Source organism: Mchenga conophoros, linkage group LG3, assembly GCF_057382185.1.
Source record: "Mchenga conophoros isolate Kocher_MC1m ecotype Shallow Benthic linkage group LG3, M_conophoros_male_GT1.1, whole genome shotgun sequence".
In the NCBI taxonomy this organism is placed as follows: domain Eukaryota; kingdom Metazoa; phylum Chordata; class Actinopteri; order Cichliformes; family Cichlidae; genus Mchenga; species Mchenga conophoros.
Genome location: NC_140528.1, coordinates 29,667,125 through 29,687,417, shown reverse-complemented (window position 1 = coordinate 29,687,417; position 20,293 = coordinate 29,667,125). Strand labels below are relative to the sequence as shown.

General features: G+C 42.5%; 1 protein-coding gene across 1 annotated transcript; it reads left to right on the top strand.

The window, feature by feature from the left end:
- The first annotated feature begins 650 nt into the window (after positions 1 to 650).
- LOC146578063 (NACHT, LRR and PYD domains-containing protein 3-like) lies at positions 651 to 20,030 on the top strand. The gene is made up of 8 exons (XM_085256283.1): positions 651 to 752; positions 4,260 to 4,538; positions 4,621 to 4,668; positions 5,727 to 7,572; positions 7,866 to 8,039; positions 17,670 to 17,843; positions 18,855 to 18,901; positions 19,049 to 20,030. Exons 2-8 carry the CDS (start codon positions 4,265 to 4,267, stop codon positions 19,588 to 19,590), a joined length of 3,105 nt encoding a protein of 1,034 aa, XP_085112409.1. The 5' UTR covers positions 651 to 752; positions 4,260 to 4,264; the 3' UTR covers positions 19,591 to 20,030.
- Positions 20,031 to 20,293: the final 263 nt, after the last annotated feature.

Here is a 20,293-nt window from a genome sequence, read left to right as displayed (position 1 = left end):
ATACAATGCATCTCCAATGAAAACCGAACATTTAGTATCTTTGCTGCAAACAGAATTTCTGTCATTCGAGAAGCAACAGATGTGAATCAGTGGAGAGATGTTTCCTCCAAGGAGAACCTTGCAGAGATGATCCATCCATAAGTATGAAAGGTTTCCTCAAATGTGAGGATGGTTAAATAGTCCAGAATTTCCCTACAAGAAGAGGGGGAATGGCCTAAACTGGATGTGGATCACAGTGTGATTCCTGCAGATGACCCAGGGATCAAAAAGGACCTGACAGACTACCTTTTCAGTCAGCTGTCTTAAATAATTATGGGCTATCATTGACCAGTTTTAGGTTAATTATGGAGTTCCACGCTGGTGAGCATGTTTTTGCTGTTTGTTTGTTTTTTGCTTCAGACTACGCAGTATTTTAAACAGCAGATTAAAATGCTGATTTCTGAATTTTCACACTGCTCTGTCCTCAAGGGGGCAGCAAACCCTCACATACGAGTCAGATTATGTTCTTATGGTTTAGGACAGAAAGTCCTGCTCTTTTCCTCTGTTCGTGTTCACACTGAAAAATTAAGCCTGTTAAAGTCCTGATGTGCTTTGAGACGTCAGGACTGTTTTAAAGCTTCACGTGTAATAGTCAGCAGAGGTGTGACCACATTTCATACTTGCCTCATATTACTCAATCTTCCTCTTCCTGCCGTCTTTCACAGCTGCTCGGATCAGAAACCCTCCAAAGTATCATCAGCGCTCCTGTTTCTGTAAGTCTGAAACACATTCCCACCTTCTGCTCACAGCTTTAACTGACTTGACGACAGCTTATTCTAGGTAGTAGCAGTAGTTACTAATTTGTAGTATCAGTGTTTGAGTTTTACAGGGTCAGTGCTGTCTGAACAAACAGAGGGACTTCTTGGTTATTTTCTGCCACAGTCATACATGAACGATCACCGACTCGTGTACCACTTTTTATCTGATTTATCTGCTTTTATGGGGAATTAAACACACTTCCTGAGATTTACTGTAAAGAAATATGAGAATAAACAGGAAATTTCACAAGTCCAGAAAGTTCCCTTCAGCTGTAACCTCAGAGCAGCACAGTGAAAGGGAGAAGTCCTCTGTTCTATTTATCTGTGTGTGTGTGTGTGTGTATATATATATATATATATATATATATATATATATATATATATATATATATATATATATATATATATATATATATACACACTTAGAACCGTTTATATTTAAAGGTGATTACATTATTATTGATGCTGTATTTATGGTGACATGATTAGCTTACAGTGAGCAACATTAGCTTTAAAAGGTCTAGAACACCCTGTTGGTTTTTTCATATTGTATTTTTCAACCATGAAGTTGTTTCAGATTAAAATCTATTATTCGACAGAGAATTGGCGAATCTGAGTTAGATTGATGCTATTGAACTATTTTGCTAATAAACTATTCTACAGACTGTGCTAATATACTGTGTTTGTTACTGTAAGGTTTATTTTACTGAGAGAACTGTTGTTGTAAATTGGGGCAATATAAATAAAGTTGAATTGAATTGAATAAAGCCAAGCTAACTTTATTTATACAGCAAAACAGTCACGGTCCTGGGTCAGTGACTGAGTGTATTGTTATTGTAATTTGTTATCTGTAGTGTTTAATATAAGTTTAGTTCTGTGCCTCTGTGATTTGTCTACGGATTTCCTGTTTTTCCATTTTCAAAGTCTGTGTCTTCTGTTGGTGTATTCTGTTTTCTGCACCTGGTCTCAATTTGCCCAATTGGTTCCAGCTGTTATTTCACCTGTTCCTCGTTCTCCCCCGTTCCCAGTAGCAGGGGCGACATCGTGGTGCGGGGCAGCATCACGGACATCGGCAAAAAAAAAAAAAAATGCTCTAACTCATGCTGCCCCGACGTCAGCCAGCGCATATGGGGAATGGCATAGGCACCGATCGGTTTTCTATCGCCCATTTGCTGGGAGTATGGGCACCCTCCGTTTGCGAGGTGCGCCCAGGGAGGAGAGGGCGGGGCGGCGGGGGATTTTCTGACCAGCTGGAGCGACATCTAATAACCAACTTGCAAAATAAAAACAAACCAACAAACACGGAAACATCAGACATCATGATACAGACTTATGATTTGCACAGATGTTTTTCGAAATTCTATATGCGAAAAGTGAGCGCGAGAGCCCTCGGTGCGCCTGCTCGCTGCTGAAGTCAAAGTAAACTTTATTGTCATCTCCGCTACAGACAGTCCAGTATATAGAGAGAGGAGACGACGAGGCTCCAGTTACAGCAGTGCAAGTAAACAAACAATATATATAAGAAGAGTAAGAAAATAAATATACACCTTATGACCAGGGGTAAAGGGATCAATAACAATTTAAAATTTACAGTTTGATGATTTAAAGGGCAGCACGGTGGCACGGTGGTTAGCACTGTTGCCGCACAGCAAGAAGGTCCTGAGTTCAATTCCACCATCAGGCCGGGGTCTTTCTGTGTGGAGTTTGCATGTTCTCCCCGTGCTTGCGTGGGTTCTCTCTGGGTACTCCGGCTTCCTCCCACCGTCCAAAGACATGCAGCTTGTGGGGATAGGTTAATTGGATAATCCAAATTGTCACTAGGTGTGAATGTGTGAGTGAATGTGAGTGCGAATGGTTGTCTGTCCCTGTGTGTTGGCCCTGCGACAGACTGGCGACCTGTCCAGGGTGTACCCCGCCTCTCGCCCTATGACTGCTGGGATAGGCTCCAGTGCCCCCCGCGACCCTGAAAAGGATGAGAGGAAGCGGATGTATGGATGATTTAAAGTCTCACACACAACCCGTCGAAAGGGGAGGGGCCTGCTGCTTCCAAATAGAGCACATTTCATTTATAATGTTGTAAATCCAAGCCCATTATGTATTCATGATTTGAATCCTGGGTTGTGTGAAACCTCAGAAATAAACCCTAGACAAAGTGAATCTGTGAACTAAGGTGTAGGTGTGTTAGATCATATTGTGGTGATCCTTGGGTTGAGGGATGGGTGTTCATACTGGAGTGTAAAATTAAAAGCAATGGAAGATGGACAAGAAAAGTTCAAAGCCATCAGGTGCTCAGTTTAGAAAAAAGAGAAAAGAGGAGGAGAAACAAGCAAAAGATACAGTGTGATCGGATGATGGCAGCTCATCCTGAAACAATCAGAATCAGAATACTTTATTAATCCCTAAGGAAATTATGTGAGTTACAGTTGCTCCAAGAAGAAATGGTGAAAATAGCAACAGTAACAAACTAAACTCCAAACAATATATTATGTTACAGATTTTAATGTTAATTAGTCATTGTCAGGTGTTGATTTGTCCTGTTCTCATTGTATGACGAATTATGATGGCTGTTTGGTAGCCGTTTGCATACAATGTATACTCTCTCTTCGTGTGTGTGTGTGTGTGTGGGTGGTGGGGGGGGGGGGGTCGGGGGGGCGCCAGAGGGAGTGTTCGCCCAGGGCGCCAAACAGGCTGGGACCGCCACTGCCCATTCCAGTCTGTGTATTTATAGTGCGTGTCCTTTGGTGCTTGTTGCCGCATCATACCATCATTTCTGCCTGTTTGTTCTGTTCTTATGTTATTTCAGTTTTGTATTTCGGCCAGCAATAAAGCTGTGGTTCTGTTAAGTTCACTTTTGCCTCCATAAGTCCTGCACTTGGGTTCTCTTCCAGCCTGCCTGCACACAGACCATGACAGAAAACATATAGATATTAAAACATAAATACAGTACCAGTGAACAATACAGAACACCAACATCAAGAATTAAGTATTGTACTTAGCTCAACATAACTGTGGCTCCACTGGGCCATGCAACAATAGTCATTGTTATTATAATTGTTAACATCACTCAGGGGTGATGTTACAGGGGTGCCCAATCCCGGTCCTCGAGAGCTACCGTCCTGCAGCTTTTAGATGCATCCTTGTTCCCACACACCTGAATCAAATGAATGGCTTGTTATCAGGCCTTTGCCAAACATGATGGCATGCTGAAGAGATCAAACCATTTGATTCAGCTGTGTTGGAGTAGGGATGCATCTAAAAGCTGCAGGACGGTAGCTCTCGAGGACCGGGATTGGGCACCCCTGCTCTATTACAACCAGAAATTATGTCAATTACAGAGTTATAATTTTAACATTTTAAGTATTAGTTTTTTACTAATAATATATAGAAGGGCGGAAAAGTCAGATCTGTCTGGCTGTTCCGTACTTGCTTGCTTAACTTAACAGCTAATCTATCTTCCTTCAGCTGTGATGATGTCGGAGGACCTTCTAAACACTCTGGAAGATCTGGGAGATGAAGAGTTTAATAAATTCAAGTGGTTCCTACAGCAGACCGACGTCATTCAAGGCCCCATGACCATCAAGAAGAGCCGACTGGAGACAACAAGCAGGTGGGACACCGTGGACTTGATGGTGCAGACCTACAGACTTTCTGGAGCTGTTGAGGTGACCAGAAGGGTTTTAAAGAGGATCGGCAGGAATGACCTGCTGCTCAGTTTGTCTGTTATCAGGCCCAGACCCGAAGGTGAGTCACAGCAAGGGACAAACAGGAAGTCAGTCTGAGAAAGTTACATAGAGCTTTAACACTTTCAACATCTGTTTGTCAGTGAATGTCAGTGATTTGACCTCTCAGGCTCCTCTTCCTCAGACTGAAGGTAAGTCACTGCTTTGTTTTCCATACATTCCAGGCTTCTTTACTCCAAATATCTCAATGTGAAGTAACTGTGAGCATGACATTGAACTGTCACCTGGTTTTACCCATAATTCTTGGTTGTTTTATAGTCACTTATAATGTTGAACTCCACTGTAAAGGAACTTATACAAAATTCCTGTGTTAGCCCTTTGAGGTGCACAGCTCTAGACCTGGTATCCTCCGAGTTTACTTAAAAAAATTTTTTTTCAGTGTTCCTATTATCCTTATAATTATTTAGGTTACTACAGTATACTATTACAGCCTCAGTTAGTTCAGTTCTTTAACGATAGCTTCTCTCCTGTGATCTCCATCACATTCTTGAAAATGTCCTGGCAGACACAGCAAACCTGTCTACATGTACTGATATGCGACAGGCCAGATTCCCTGTGCATCCTGAATGGATTGCAGTTACCATCTCATGCTAGCAATGGCAAGGAACAGCAAAAACCAAAACTATTAAAAGATCAGAGAGGGAGGATATGCTCTATGGCCATCACATGCTAAATCAGGGGTGTTGAACTCCAGGCCTCAAGGGCCAGTGTCCTGCAGGTTTTAGATAACACCCTGGGTCAATCAAATGATTAATTCATCAGTAGGCCTATGGAGAACTTCAAGCTAATTAAATCAGCTGTGTTGAATCAAGGATACATCCAACACCTGCAGGACACCAGCCCTCGAGGTCTGGAGTGCCATACGCCTGTGCTAAATGCTTCCCATTTTCAGGGGTTGTCCTTTTCTTTCTCCAGTTCACCAAGCAGCTGATAATGACAATGGCTCGCTAGACATTGTGATCCCTCAAGTTCATGATGATCAAGCGAGATTCCTACCGTTCACATTTACTCATTTGAGTTCAAAAGATGCAGACCGCTAATAGACGTGCATAAAATCACTCCAGAAAAAATGGTCAGCTGCAGATAGCCAATACATGTCCAGTCGTACAGTCGTAGTGTGGCATTTTAGAGAATGACATGACAGCAATATGAGTTATACACAATATGTTTATCACCCTGTTTGACACAGATGTGATGGTTCCAGTACCAGAGCCTCAACCCATCACGCATTACCAACAGATGCTTCGATCAAACTTCCAGGACAAGTTTATGTGTGCACAAGAAGGGTGGGCAGAAGATAAACAGCGTCTGGCTGATATCTACACAGAACTATACATCACAGCTGGGTATGACATACATATCAACATACAGCATGAGGTCCGGCAGATTGAAAAGGCATGGAAGCCGGAAGAAACAGAGAAAGCCGTTAAACCCACAGACATATTCAAACATCCTTCTGGAGAATACAGACCCATTAAAACAGTGATGACCAATGGAATCGCAGGAATTGGAAAAACATTCCTTGTTCACAAGTTTGTGTTGGACTGGGCTGAACAAAGATACAATCAAGATGTGCATCTGGTTTTCCCCTTCACCTTCCGTCAGCTGAATCCACTGAAGGGAAAAAAATTCAGTTTGGCAGAGCTCATTCATGAATGTATCCCAGAAACTGTAGGCATCACAGAGGAGGCTCTTAATTACATCTTTAAAGATATTCAGTCATCGGGAATTACCAACTATGACAAAAGTAAATTCAAACTTCTGTTTGTGCTTGATGGGCTGGATGAGAGCCGCCTTCATCTCGACTTTCATTCTGAAGATATTCGCTCTGTCGATGTAACAAAGTCAACTAAAACAGATGTCTTGTTGAAAAAACTCATCAATGGAAAATTGCTACGGTCTGCTCGCATCTGGATAACCACACGGCCTGCAGCAGCCAATCAGATCCCTCGAGAGTTTATCAGCAGTACAACAGAGGTCAGAGGGTTCACTGACCCACAGAAAGATGAGTACTTCAGGAAGAGATTCAAAGGTAAGGAGCAAGCTGACAAAATCATCTCCCACATCAAGACAACAGGAAGCCTCCACATCATGTGCCATATCCCAGTCTTCTGCTGGATCAATGCTACAGTTCTAGAAGATGTGCTGAAAACAAGAGGAGGACAGCTGCCCAAGACCCTGACTGAGATGTACGCAGAGTTCCTGGTGTTTCAGATTGATCGGACAAAAGAAAAGTATGGCCCACAGAAAAGCATTGAATACATTAAGTCATTAGCAAAACTGGCCTTTCAGCAACTGGACAAGGGCAACCTGATCTTCTATGAAAAAGATCTGAGAGAGAGCAGCACTGATGTTAGTGAAGCATCGGTATGCTCAGGAGTGTTCACAGAGATCTTCAAAGAAGAGCGAGGAAGGAAAGGGAAAGACGGGATGTTCAGCTTTGTCCATCTGAGTGTTCAGGAGTTTCTGGCTGCTCTTTATGTAAGGATGTCACTTAGTAACAGCAACATAAATGTCATGCCTTTACCACAACCATCACTGAAAAACCTTCGACTGCTTTTAAGGAAGACATCTTCAAAGAAGATCCACATGATTTCCATTGACAGGGCCTTGCAGAGTCCAAATGGACACCTGGACTTATTCCTTCGCTTCCTCCTGGGTCTATCACTGCAGACCAATCAGGATAAACTGCAGGACCTTCTAATGAAGAAAGACAGTGGCACAAAGACCAATCAGAAAACAGTCCAATACATCAAGAAGAAGCTCAGTGAGAATCTGTCTCCGGACAGATGCATCAATCTGTTCCACTGTCTGAATGAGCTAAATGATTGTTCTCTGGTGGAGGAGATCCAACAGTCCCTGAGTTCAGGAAGTCTCTCCACAGATAAACTGTCTCCTGCTCAGTGGTCAGCTCTGGTCTTCATCTTACTGTCATCAGAAAAAGATCTGGATGTGTTTGACCTGAAGAAATACTCTGCTTCAGAGGAGGCTCTTCTGAGGCTGTTGCCAGTTGTAAAAGCCTCCCACAGAGCTCTGTGAGTGCACGAATAACTGACACAGGGCTGTTATCAACTAGTAATTCTCAGTCAGCAGATCTTCATATAACTACATGCTAACATTAATTATGGCTTTAGATTTAGTATAAAGCTTACTTTAAGTTTAATATTTGAATTATAGCTGAGATTATCCTGTGAAAAAGCAACATAAAACCACTACTCAACTACCATCTTTTTTTTCCTCATGAAAACTTTAACTGAAATAACCTAACAGCGTTTTACACTGTCTATCATAGAATCTGTTTCACTGTGTGTCTTTATCTGTTCTCCAGGCTAAGTGGCTGCAATCTGTCGGAAAGAAGTTGTGGAGCTATGTTATCAGTCATCAGCTCACGGTCGACTAATCTAAGAGAACTGGACCTGAGTAACAATGACCTGTGGGATTCTGGAGTGAAGCTGCTGTCTGTGGGATTGGAGAGTCTACACTGTACACTGGAGGCTCTGAGGTTAGGGTTTGGCTTATCTTTAGTGGATGACCAGCAGATGATTTTCTTGATATGTAGCTTTATATACACATTAATTAACTACTTAAGCGGTATTTGATGATGCAGCCATAATAAGCCCTCTTTTATTTGGGTATTTAGATAAATGGCATATAAAATTCATAGCCACATTGATGTCAATCATTGGTTTGTGGTGCAGAATTATGAACCTTTGCGGTTTGCATTTTGGGCATGCCAACAAGGCACATTCATACAATGTATAGATGCAAGGTACAAATACAGATATCCACTAATTATTGCAAATATGTTAAATAATATTTTCATTTTACTACCAAAAAAGTAATGTGCCTTTATTGTCATTGACTTACAATTAAATCAGGAAATTTGCTCCACTATCAGGTGCATTTAAAAAGTCACAATCACACACATTCACACAAGATGACTAAAATATATGTATATAGAAGGGCGTAGATTTGGCATGGACAAAAGGGACATGTCCCCACCAATATCCAGACATTATTGAATTGTCCCCACCAATAATTTGATCTCTTCAAGTGAAGAAAAACAAACCCGATGGAGGAAAAAAACCGATCTGTCAACGTCTCATTCACCCAGCGGTGCAGAAAGTTCTCTACTGGAGTCCTACGTCATGTGACAATTATGGCAAATGTGATTGGCTATGGCTTTCGGGGAGCTCTGTTTAGTTTTAGCAGCGGCAAGCCTGCGCTGTGAGGACCTGAAAGGAGGAGGATGGCAGCAAGAAGGAAGAACCTGGATATAAGAAAGTATTTTTCAAAGAAACCTGTCAGTCACTTAAAGCCAAGTTAACACATAAAATGTGTCCGTCATAATAACTTTACAGGCTATGCTAGGCTTTGGCCCACATCAGTCTCAATTTGTATGTAACCATGAATAACGTGTTTTGTAAACTGCACAACAGGCAGCACTATTAGTTCTCTCAGTCTCAGAGCACCATTTCTAATTTTGATTGAAACTGTCAGAGAAAACGGCAGCTTTGAGCAGCCAGGATATTAGTTTACAGAGGCTGTTAGAATTATATGTCTAACGTTAAAATGTTGGTGACACAATAATTTCATCCTAATGGCACTGACATATTCATAGGGTTAATTTTTGAGACAAAATGTCATGAGGTAGTCATGATTTTGCAAATATTCCACCTTGTAGTGCAGTTTGCACAAATTGTTTTAAAAATGCACTCAGCCTACAAACATTACTGACGAGTCAAGATCTGCACAAAGTGACAGAAACACTGAAGCAGCTACACATTTTATTCTTATTGTCATGTATGTCCTATTTGTCACGTGACAGAAGAACCAACACAAAGCTCAGAGAGTAATGGTGACACAAGATCCCAGGTGGAATTGGAAGATGACTTGTTGGTTCATTGTTGTATTTGAAGCACATGTGTGACTGCATGTATGTGGAATGTCTCACTGTTATTTATCAGGTGACAGAGGCAGCTCTGCCATGTTGTAGCTCAGAGGTGAAGAGGCGAGGTCACAGGTGACTGACTGATGATTTGGTGCTATAGATTAACGAGAGGAGAAGGCATGTGTTTGGCTCCTTCACATAGTGTACATTGAGTTTTTGTGTGGGGGCACCAGTAGTCCATGTCTGTTGCTGTAACAGTAGTTCATGTTTAGAATAAACAATCCCAGCTCACTGAACTGATTGGGTCAATAATGTGCCTAAAATGTTGCATAATTTTGCTGACAGATCTTTCACTTTGTGGTAGAGATGGACCGATCCGATATTACGTATCGGTATCGGTCCGATACTGACCTAAATTACTGGATCGGATATCGGAGAAAAATAAAAAATGTAATCCGATCCATTAAATATCACGAAAGCACCTCACAAAACTTGCAACACGCCGTAACTCGCCTCAGAACGTTAGCACGTCGGAGCAGTATGCATCACGTGATAGAGCGGCTGTGGCATGCGGGACCTGTCGGTGGTCTGGATAGCATGTGGAGCTTCGCTAGCAACCCGGCATTTCATCTCCGACAAAGTTATCCCCGAGAGAAGTAAAGCAAGTGTGTAAGTCCATCTCTGAATGTTTGTAAAGTATTCCCACATTAAGCTTAACGAGCGACTGCCTCTCGCTCTCCGGCTGCTACTTCAATCATGAAACTGCTTAACGATCAGCTGATCGGCTTTTCTGTCGCGAGTCCGTCTCTCTGGTTTGCTTTTGGCCCACTTTGCACCAGAAAGAGGAAACCAGCGGCTGAACAACAGCAGCACGTTTAAGCTTGATAAGCTGTTGTTAGAATTTATTTAATATTACTTTCTACACCAGGATCTTTTTCTACGTAGCTGACGGCTGGTAACTGTGCAGGGGCGGATCTAGCAAAGTTTAGCCAGGGGGGCCGATAGGGCATGAACAGGGAAAAGGGGGCACCAAGACATACTTTTCTTTCTTATTCTCATTTAAAATGTCGAGCTTTTAATAAATAATTATCTGACACCCAAAGTTTTAATTTGATGTAAAATGAATAGAAGTCAATTACTGTATATAGTGACTATTAAGTCTAATATATACCCTAGTAAGCTATAGTACTTTTTCCTTTGGGAAGGTACCATCTGTGCAGTCTGCAATTTTGTTGAAGAAAGATGTTGAATCTATTTAATATTTCTTGAAAAATAATTGATTTCTGTGCATTGTTTTTTTTCACACTGCATCAAATTAAGGTTGATTACGTCTATTAAGCATCATGAGGTGGCGCGTGAGGGGTGGTTCCCTATTTTTTATTTATTTATTTTTGTTGTTGCTGGGAGTTGGAACCCTATTAGTTAGGTTGCTTAATATTTACGCTAAGTACGCTTTAAAATACCAGAATAGGGAGGATGGTGTAGGTCTAAGTTTATTAGATTGATCAGTATTGCTGAACTATGAAATATCTTTTTTGTATACAGATATAACAGAATAGCTTTAGTGTAGTTGTTGTTGTTTTAAACTTGAGTATGAACTTGCAGACTTGCAAAATGCAGCAAGATATTTTAAAAAACAGTTTTGTTTATTAAAAAACACTATATCGGATTCATATCGGTATCGGCAGATATCCAAATTTATGATATCGGTATCGGACATAAAAAAGTGGTATCGTGCCATCTCTACTTTGTGGTAATCTTAGATTAGTTTTATGTAGAAAAACCACCAGGTCATTCAGTGTTCCCTTAGTGCTAATGTATAAGAGATGTTGGTGTAACTGAAGTAATGTTGTTAAGTCCTTAAAGTCATATTCTGTTATTGTCATGACTGTATTTGAAGCTATTTTTATGTTTGTATGATACTAGATTTATATGGATTATGGCTTAAGTAAACTAAAGCCTAAAATACTTTAGTCAGTCACTTGTTTAATAGTAATTTAAAATTATATAATTCACATATAAAACTATTAATTGTAATTTTAAATGGTTTAAAAGCATGCAGAATAGCATATGTAGGCAAGTATATTTCTTTCTTTTAATCAAGAAGCAAAGACAAAAAGGAAAAAAATAAGAAATAGGGCATGGTTTGGTGGTTGAATCATCCGTCCCCACTAGGGCTGGGCGATATGACCCAAAATTCATATCTCGATTTTTTTTTTTTTTTTTTTTTTTTTTTTTTAGCTGGATGGCGATATAAGATATATATCTCGATTTTTTTTTTTTTTTTTTTAAAGCCATAAGTTAAGAACAAAAAGAGTTCTTAGTCACACTGTGTCCCAGATGTCACACGGGCACTTTTATTTACATACAGCGTAGATGTACATGAAGAAATTACTCAAAAATAAATTATCAGCATTTATTAAATAATCATGGTCCATAAATAAAAGAAAACAATGTTGTTTTTGTGCATGACAAAAAGCTCACAATTGTCCAGTCAAAATGTAAACTAATAGACGCTGAGCATAATAACAAAGAGACAGATTTCACAGCTGCACCACGTCTCTGAACAGGTGCCATTTGTGGTCCTTATACACATACAGTACGGTAATATTACGTTGAAGCACAGTACGTATCACTCCACGAGGCTCCTCCCCGGTAGCCGTAATCCTCCGACAATCCATCAAGCGGTGCAGCTCCGTAGCTTAGCAAAGTCATATTAAAACATTTTTTGACAGATTGCTGAGCGCTGTGTACCACATAAAATCGGTTCACGGTCAGTAAGCGCAACCAGAATTCATACATAAGGCTCACTGTCGAGTTTTGAGAAAATGAAAGGATTTTAGGCCGTGCAGCCCCTCCGGGCTGCATGTCGTTAGCGCGGTTAGCTCGCTAACACGTTGACGCCGTCCAGCCCCACGCACGGGGCGATCCGCGGTAACTCGCTAACGGAGATTTTCCGCTTTCATCTTGTCATTGCCTGCAGGTGAAGCTATGGGGGAGGGGGAGTTGTGTTCAGTGAAGGAGAGGCGAGGCCGAGTAACGTTGCGTAGAGACAAAACTGGACGAAAGAGAGGCAAACCTGCGGCTCCACAAGTATAATTATAACGTAACATAGACTATATTGATATAAACGATATTGTCACATCTTATATCTCGTATGAAAATATATCGATATTTTTAAAAAAACTCGATATATCGCCCAGCCCTAGTCCCCACCAATGCCAAAACCAAATCTACGCCCTTGTGTATATATAACTAACCATATAAAATGAGAACCTGTTAAACAGAATTGTATAAAGTGCACTGTAATGTCAAGGTTGTCAAAAAGGACTTAGTGGGTCAGTGACTGTTGATAGCAACAGGAAGTGTTTACGGCCAAACTGTGAGGAGCCTTTTATGATATGCCTGGCTCTGGTGAGAATAGAATAGAAAACTTTATTTGTTAATTTCTTCAAATGTACTTGCCATACAAAGGAATTGAAATTACGTTTCACACTGTCTCATGCGTAGACATTGACAACAATAAAGTGCAGATGCACAACAAAAACAGCCCTAACAATAAGGTAATATTAAATAGGTAACAGGATAGACAAAAAATAAATAAAATAAAGTGTTCCAACAGTGTTCCCTGGAAAATAGTATACTAGTCTACTTGAGGTAGTCCCAGGTTGTGGTTGATAGGGGTATTTTGTTTTAATGCAGCATAAGACTATAGCAGCAGTAATAGTAATATAATAATATAAATAGTGCTAAAAGAAATACTAAAAATATATAGCAGCAGGTGTGTGCAATTGCAATGCAGAGGTAGTTGCTTCCAGTCAGGAATGTTTTCCAGTTCTTGGTTCAGAGAGTGTTTCCTTGTTGGAGAGTGTGCGTGAATGGGGGGTGGGAGGGGTAGAGTCCAGTCTGTCTTCCTATACTTCTGCCAATCTGGTGATTCTGCTGGCTGGGAGCCGGGAGGGAAGAGAGTTCAGCAGTCTCACAGCCTGGTGGATGAAGCTGTTGGTGAGCCTGGTAGTGCGGGAGTGGAGACTTCTGTATCTCTTTCCAGAGGGCAGGAGGCTGAACAGACAGTGCGCAGGGTGGGTTGCATCGTTGACAATTGTGATGGCTTTGCGGGTGAGGCGAGTGGTGTAACTGTCTTGCAGGGAGGGGAGTGGCACACCAACTATCCTCTCAGCTGTTCTCACAATGCGTTGTAGAGCTTTCCTGTTATAGTCAGTGCAGCTACCGCCCCACACAGTGATGCAGCTGGAGAGGATACTTTCAATAGTTCCTCTGTAGAATGTGGTCAGGATGGGTGGTGAAGCACTTGCCCGCTTGAGTTTGCGCAGGAAGTAGAGGCGCTGTTGTGCTTTCTTGGCCAGTGATGCTGTGTTGGTGGTCCAGGAGAGGTCCTCACTGATGTGCACCCCCAGGATGTCACAGGCTGGGTCTCCGACCCAGCACTCTGAGTTTTCTTTGTATTTTTTGATATGTTATTAGTTTGTGTTATTTCCTATTTGCCTTTAGTTTAGGCAGTTATTGTTCCTGGGTTTTCTATGTTTTGGGGTTTTCTATTTATTTCATCACGTATTAGGTCTGTTAAGTTGTGTTGTCATTTCCTGTTTTATTCTGACAATGTCATGTGTTCTTTGTTCATTGTATTTAGCTTTCCTCTCCTGGTCCTGTCATTAGGTTTATGTCTGTCAGTTGTTTTCCCCCATGTGTCGCCACTTCCCCTGATCACCTCATGTCTGTATTTAAGCCTTTTGTTTTCTTCATGCCATTGTCAGTTCGTCTGTTTATCTCACCAGAGTTACAGTCATAGTCATAGTCTTAGCCTGTTTATTTTCCACCTCAGTCATAGTTATAGTTTTTGGTCTTAGTACCTTTAGTGTTTTGCCAGCTTAGTGTTTTGTTTCTTAGTGTTTTGCCTGTTTGCTTTGGTCTCTTGGTTCATTTCCTGCCGTCATCGCAATAAAGGTTCACTTTTCTGTTAATCATTACTATTCCTCGTCATCATCTGCTTTTGGGTCCTGTTTCCGCACACATCGGCGCACCCCGCCGTGACACAGGAACTTGGTGCTGCTCACCCTCTCCACCGCAGCGCCGTCGATGGTCAATGGGGGGTGACAGGTGTGGCCTCTCTGGAAGTTGACAATAATCTTCTTGGTCTTACTAACATTTAGCAGGAGGTTGTTGTCTCTGCACCACGTGGTCAGGAGCTCAACCTCCCTCCTGTAGTGGATCTCATCGCCCTCAGTGATGAGCCCCACTAGCGTTGTGTCGTCCGCAAACTTCACAAAGTGGTTGGAGCTGTAGGTTGGTGTGCAGTCATGTGTCATCAGGGTGAAGAGCAGAGGACTGAGCACACAGCCTTGTGGAGCCCCCGTGCTCAGGGTGATGCTGTTTGAGACCTTATTGCCCACACGCACCGCTTGAGGCCTCTGGCTGAGGAAATCCAGCAGCCAGTTGCAGAGGGAGGTGCTGAGGCCCAGTCTGTCCAGTTTACAGATGAGTTGTTGTGGTATTATGGTGTTGAATGCTGAGCTAAAGTCTATGAACAGCATTCTCACATATGAGTCTTTCTTGTCCAGATGAGTTAGGGCTGTGTGGAGGGCAGAGCAGATTGCATCCTCTGTAGATCGTTTCGCTCTGTATGCGAACTGGTATGGGTCCAGGGTGGGAGGTAGGGTGGATTTGATGTGTGACATGACTAGTCGTTCAAAGCACTTCATAATAATGGGTGTCAGTGCCACGGGGCGGTAGTCATTGAAACAGGCTGGGGATGGTTTCTTTGGCACAGGTATGATGGTGGCAGTCTTGAAGCATGATGGGACAGTGGCTTGCCTCAGGGAGGTGTTAAAGATGTCTGTGAAGACATTTTTCAGCTCCTCTGCGCAGTCTTTCAACACACTACCAGGGATGTTATCTGGACCCGCTGCTTTCCGGGCATTGATGGTGATGAGTGTCCTCTTCACGCTGGCAGCAGACGGGCACAGAGGCTGGTCGTGTGGAGGTGGTGGTGTTTTCTGTGGGCGTGTGTTGTTCTGTGCTTCAAATCGTGCAAAGAAGCTGTTCAGGTTGTTGAGCAGAGTGGTGTCGCTCTCACAGCTACGCGCTACAGGCTTGTAGTCTGTAATAGCCTGGATGCACTGCCATAGGCTTCTTGCGTCCTTGCTATCATTGAAGTGGGAGGTTATCTTGTGTGTGTAGTCCTGTTTCGCTTTCCTGATGCCACGGTACAGGTTGGCTCTCGCTGTTCTCAGGCCTATTTCATCCCCAGCTCTGAAGGCCTTGTCTCTGGCCTTCAGCAGCCTGTGGACATCTCCTGTTAGCCATGGCTTCCGGTTGGCTCGAGTTGTGATACTTTTCACTTGTGTTACATCATCAATGCATTTGGTGATGTATGAGCTCACCGTATCTGTGTACTCCTCGATGTCTATGATGTTACTGTAGGTGGCTGCTTCCTTGAATATGTCCCAATCAGTTGACCCAAAGCAGTCTTGAAGAGCAGAGGTGGCCTCCTGTGGCCACACTCTTACCTCTTTCATAACAGGTTTGATGACCTTCACTCTCTGTCTGTATGCTTACATTAGCATAACAGTGAGGTGATCAGAGGTGCCGATGTGGGGGAGGGGGATGGCTTTGTATGCTCCATTTTCCTGTGTGTAGACCAAGGCCAATATGTTGTCTCCCCTTGTTGGAAAATGAACATGCTGATGAAACTTTGGGAGAGCAGTTTTAAGATCAGCATGATTAAAGTCTCCTGCGAGGATGATGAAACCGTCTGGGTGTGCTGTTTTTTGCTCACTGATGGCCTGATACAGTTCGTTCAGCGCCGCATTTCTATCGCTGTTGTTGCTAGATGGAGGTATATAAGTAGCGACCAACAAGATCGAACTTACCTCCCTGGGCAAATAGAAAGGGATCACGATCATGAACTCCGCCAGTGATGAGCAGTGTTTGCGTACTACAGTGGCATCATGACACCACTCGTCACGGATGTAAACACAGACCCCGCCACCTCGGGTCTTGCCTCCGTCTACGAGAGCCCTGTCGGCTCTGTAGCATGCTAACTGCTCCAGTTGTATGGCCAAGTCCGGAATGTTGTCATTAAGCCATGTCTCAGTGAAAACTAGCACACAACAGTCACTTACTTTGCGATTCACTGATCTCAGAAGTCGTATGTTGTCCATTTTATTGTCCAGAGATCGTACGTTGGCCAAGAGGATCGATGGTATAGCTGGGCGAGTTGGCTTAGCCTCAAGCCTGACTCGGACACCTCCACGCTTGCCCCGCTTCCTTGTCCTAGCACACCGCTTTCGACGCCTCCTTGCCCGGGGAGGGGTAGCAGGCGAGTCCGGTGGGTTGCTAGGCCAGCTAGCAGGCTGTCGCAGAGCAGAAGTCCTATCTCCCTTTGCATCCCTTAGCAGGTAGTGGGATGTGACAATATTCAGTGCTACTTATTTTTTCATTCAACTTTAGTGCCAAATCACAACAATAGTTGACTCAAGGCACTTCATATTGTAAGGTAAAGACTTAACATAATAGATTGAAGATAGGACAAAGACATGCTGTGGAAGAGAGCCAGAGATTAATGATACCAAAAGATTATACACATAGTACGCTGGACCTCAACATGGAAACCAAAACAAACAGAAAAACGGCTAAACTGGAGTACACACAAGCCATAGCACTAACACACATCACCATAAAAAAGGCATGATCACGGACTTTAGATAAACACATTTAAAGTGCTACAAAAAGCACAAATATGTCAGCTGAATCACAACTAAACAAATGGCTAGCAACAGGGATGTCCTTGATCATTTAAAACTTTAAATCTTAGCTCAGTCTTAGTCCCTTCTCCTGTCCCTTTACACCTGAAACAAAGGGGAAAACTGTTTCTAGAGAGCAATGCTAATTTGTACGATGCTGGAAACATGCCGTTGCTACACTTTTCAACCCTGAAACAAATCACGCAAACAGTGAATCTACACTGTAATAGAAGCATGTTGTATTTACAGTGCTCTCAAATCCAGCTTCCTCAAGTATTATAGATCTGTGGGATTCAATACATCTTCTGGAGACAATGGTTCAGTAAAGAATCCATGTGCCATAGAGTGAATCAGTATCTCTGAAAAAATAAAAGCATATTTTTTTGGAACCAAGCTTAAAGATATATATCAAAATAAAATAAAATTATATACATAATTCTCTTTGCTTTATGTTTTACATCTTTGTGTTTGCCCTCAGGCTCTCGGGCTGTCTGATCACTCAGGATGGCTGTACTTCTCTGGTATTAGCTCTGAACTCCAACCCCTCCCATTTGAGAGAGCTAGACCTGAGCTACAATCATCCAGGTGACTCAGGCATGAAGCTGCTGTCTAGCTTACTGGATGATCCACGCTGGAGACTGAACACTCTTAGGTATGATAGTTTCAGTATTTATTAATGCTGGTCATCAATTAATCACATTGTTACATGTACTATTATATTAGTTTATTACATGTTTATTTTAAAAGTGCTGCTGTATGAGAAGTGTAATATTCAGTTTTAAAGCTTTTAAACAAATAGCGTGCTTTTTAACAGCAGTATTCTCTTAACACAGTAGCAGTTACAATATTTGTTGTGGGTAAATCTCACCTGAAACATTAATCTGATCATCAATCAATCCGACTTCAGGGAGGAGTATTTATCTGACAAAAATGCTCTAATCTAAACCATCACCAACAAAATAGCAATTCACCTTGTTTGTTAGATGGGTCACATGTTCCCCTGGTTCTTTGTACTTTCCTCACCTCGCCCTGTGGACATTCCTCTCTGCTGTCTCAGAAGATCAGCCCTCCTATCCAATGAGATCACCTGAAAAATTCCTGCGTTTTCTTCTGCCAACTCAAACAGCCCCTCTGCCCTCTGAACCACTTGACTCTGAGCCTGTTTGAAATAAAAAGCTGTGAATCTTTTTTCCAATCTCCTGCACTTCAGTCCAGTTTCTTGGTGAACCGGGAAACCTCAGCCTCCCCCTTCATCATTCCAATTTTTCATTTACTCCGTGCTGTTCTGGTGTCAGTGGAACTACCTGTTAAAGTGTAACATCGGCGTGCTAACACAAGCTCCGGACAGAAAGAAAGCTCCCATAGAGCAGAGGCCAGGAGCTCATTGATCTTGATTTTCCATGATGTTAGAGGATCAGAAACATGTATTGATATTCTGGATGTTTCATATATTTTCATACCACTAACTAGTTTCCATGTTCCTGTCTCAGCGTCTCTGTTGGATCCAGGGTTACCCATGGCTGTTGGTACCACACAGCAGAATTGCAATTTGAAAGTCTTTTAAATGAGTAGAAGCATTTTAAGGCCTTTCATGTCTTTCTTTTATGTCCATGTGTCTCTGTCTCTGCTTTAAAGATGAATTTAGATATGTTTCTTCTTCCAGGCTGGACCACGGTGGAGAGCAGAGGCTGAAACCTGGTCTGAGGAAGTGTGAGTGTGTGATTTATGAAAATAAGACATTACACTAGTTTAAATCACACTAAAGATTCTAGAGGATGAATCACTGTGAAGCTGTCTCCATCAGTCTGTGGAGAAGGCAGCAGATGAAGTCTTGTTGTTTCTTCTTCTCTCCATCAGATTCCTGTGATCTTAAACTGGACACAAACTCAGTGCACAGAAAACTTAAACTGTCCGACAACAACAGAAGAGTGACGGCAGTAACAGAGGAGCAGCCTTATCCTGATCACCCAGAGAGGTTTGAGTACTGGCTTCAGCTGCTGTGTACAAATGGTCTGACTGGTCGCTGTTACTGGGAGGTCGAGTGGAGCGGAGAGGTTCACGTTTCAGTGACTTACAGAGGAGTCGCGGGGAGAGGAGGCAGCAATGACGGCAGGTTTGGAGCAAACAGTCAGTCGTGGAGTTTGAGGTGCTCCGATGCTGATCGGTACTCTGTGTGTCACAATAACAGGAGAACAGACCTCTCCTCCTCCTCCTCCTCCTCTGTCTCTAACAGAGCAGCAGTGTATATGGACTGTCCTGCTGGCACTCTGTCCTTCTACAGAGTCTCCTCTGACACTCTGATCCACCTCCACACCTTCAACACCACATTCACTGAACCTCTTTATCCTGGGTTCTGGTTATTGTCATACGGTTCTTCAGTGTCTCTTTGCTCTCTGTAGCGGGGGAAGCCTCCACAGAACCGCTTCAGCTCAGGGTGGTACTCAAAAATCAGTAAACCTGATGGGTGTGGGTCATTTGACCCAGGACTCTGACTTTCTTTTGTTTTGGTGATTGTTATGTATAATGATTTTAGGTTCATTAGTTAGTCTTGAGGTGATTCTGAGTTCGTTGTTCCCTGTTTACTGCTTTGTGTGTTAGGCTCCCGTGATGTTTTGGTCTCTCCTGTGTTTCCAGTTTGTTGTGTCATCTGTTGTAAGAGCCAATTAAAGGCTGGTTTCTTGGTACTGGTAAAATGAGAAATATACATTTTTATTGTTAAATATATAATTTCCAAATACCGCTATGGTAAAAACATAAGATATGGAAATGTGAAGTTCTGATGTGCTTTTTGGTATATGGTAATTACATGTGGGGAGTCAGATAGGCATAAAGTCTCATTAAAGATCTTTGTTGAAAGGAAAGTTCCATGGTCTTGCTTGTGCTTCCAAAGCTTGTTGCTGGACTGAGTCCTGAAGGCGGTGAAACGGAGACGAAGTGCCGCTGTTACATCTGTGTCTCTCACTTCCTTGTTCCCTGGGTCCCAGTCATGCCTTCGTGTTTGGTCTCCCCTTGTTGCTTACATGTTCCCTCACTCCATGAAACACACGTGTATCAAGTATGTTCTCCCCAGCCCGTCATGTCCCTCTTAACGTGTCTCTCTGT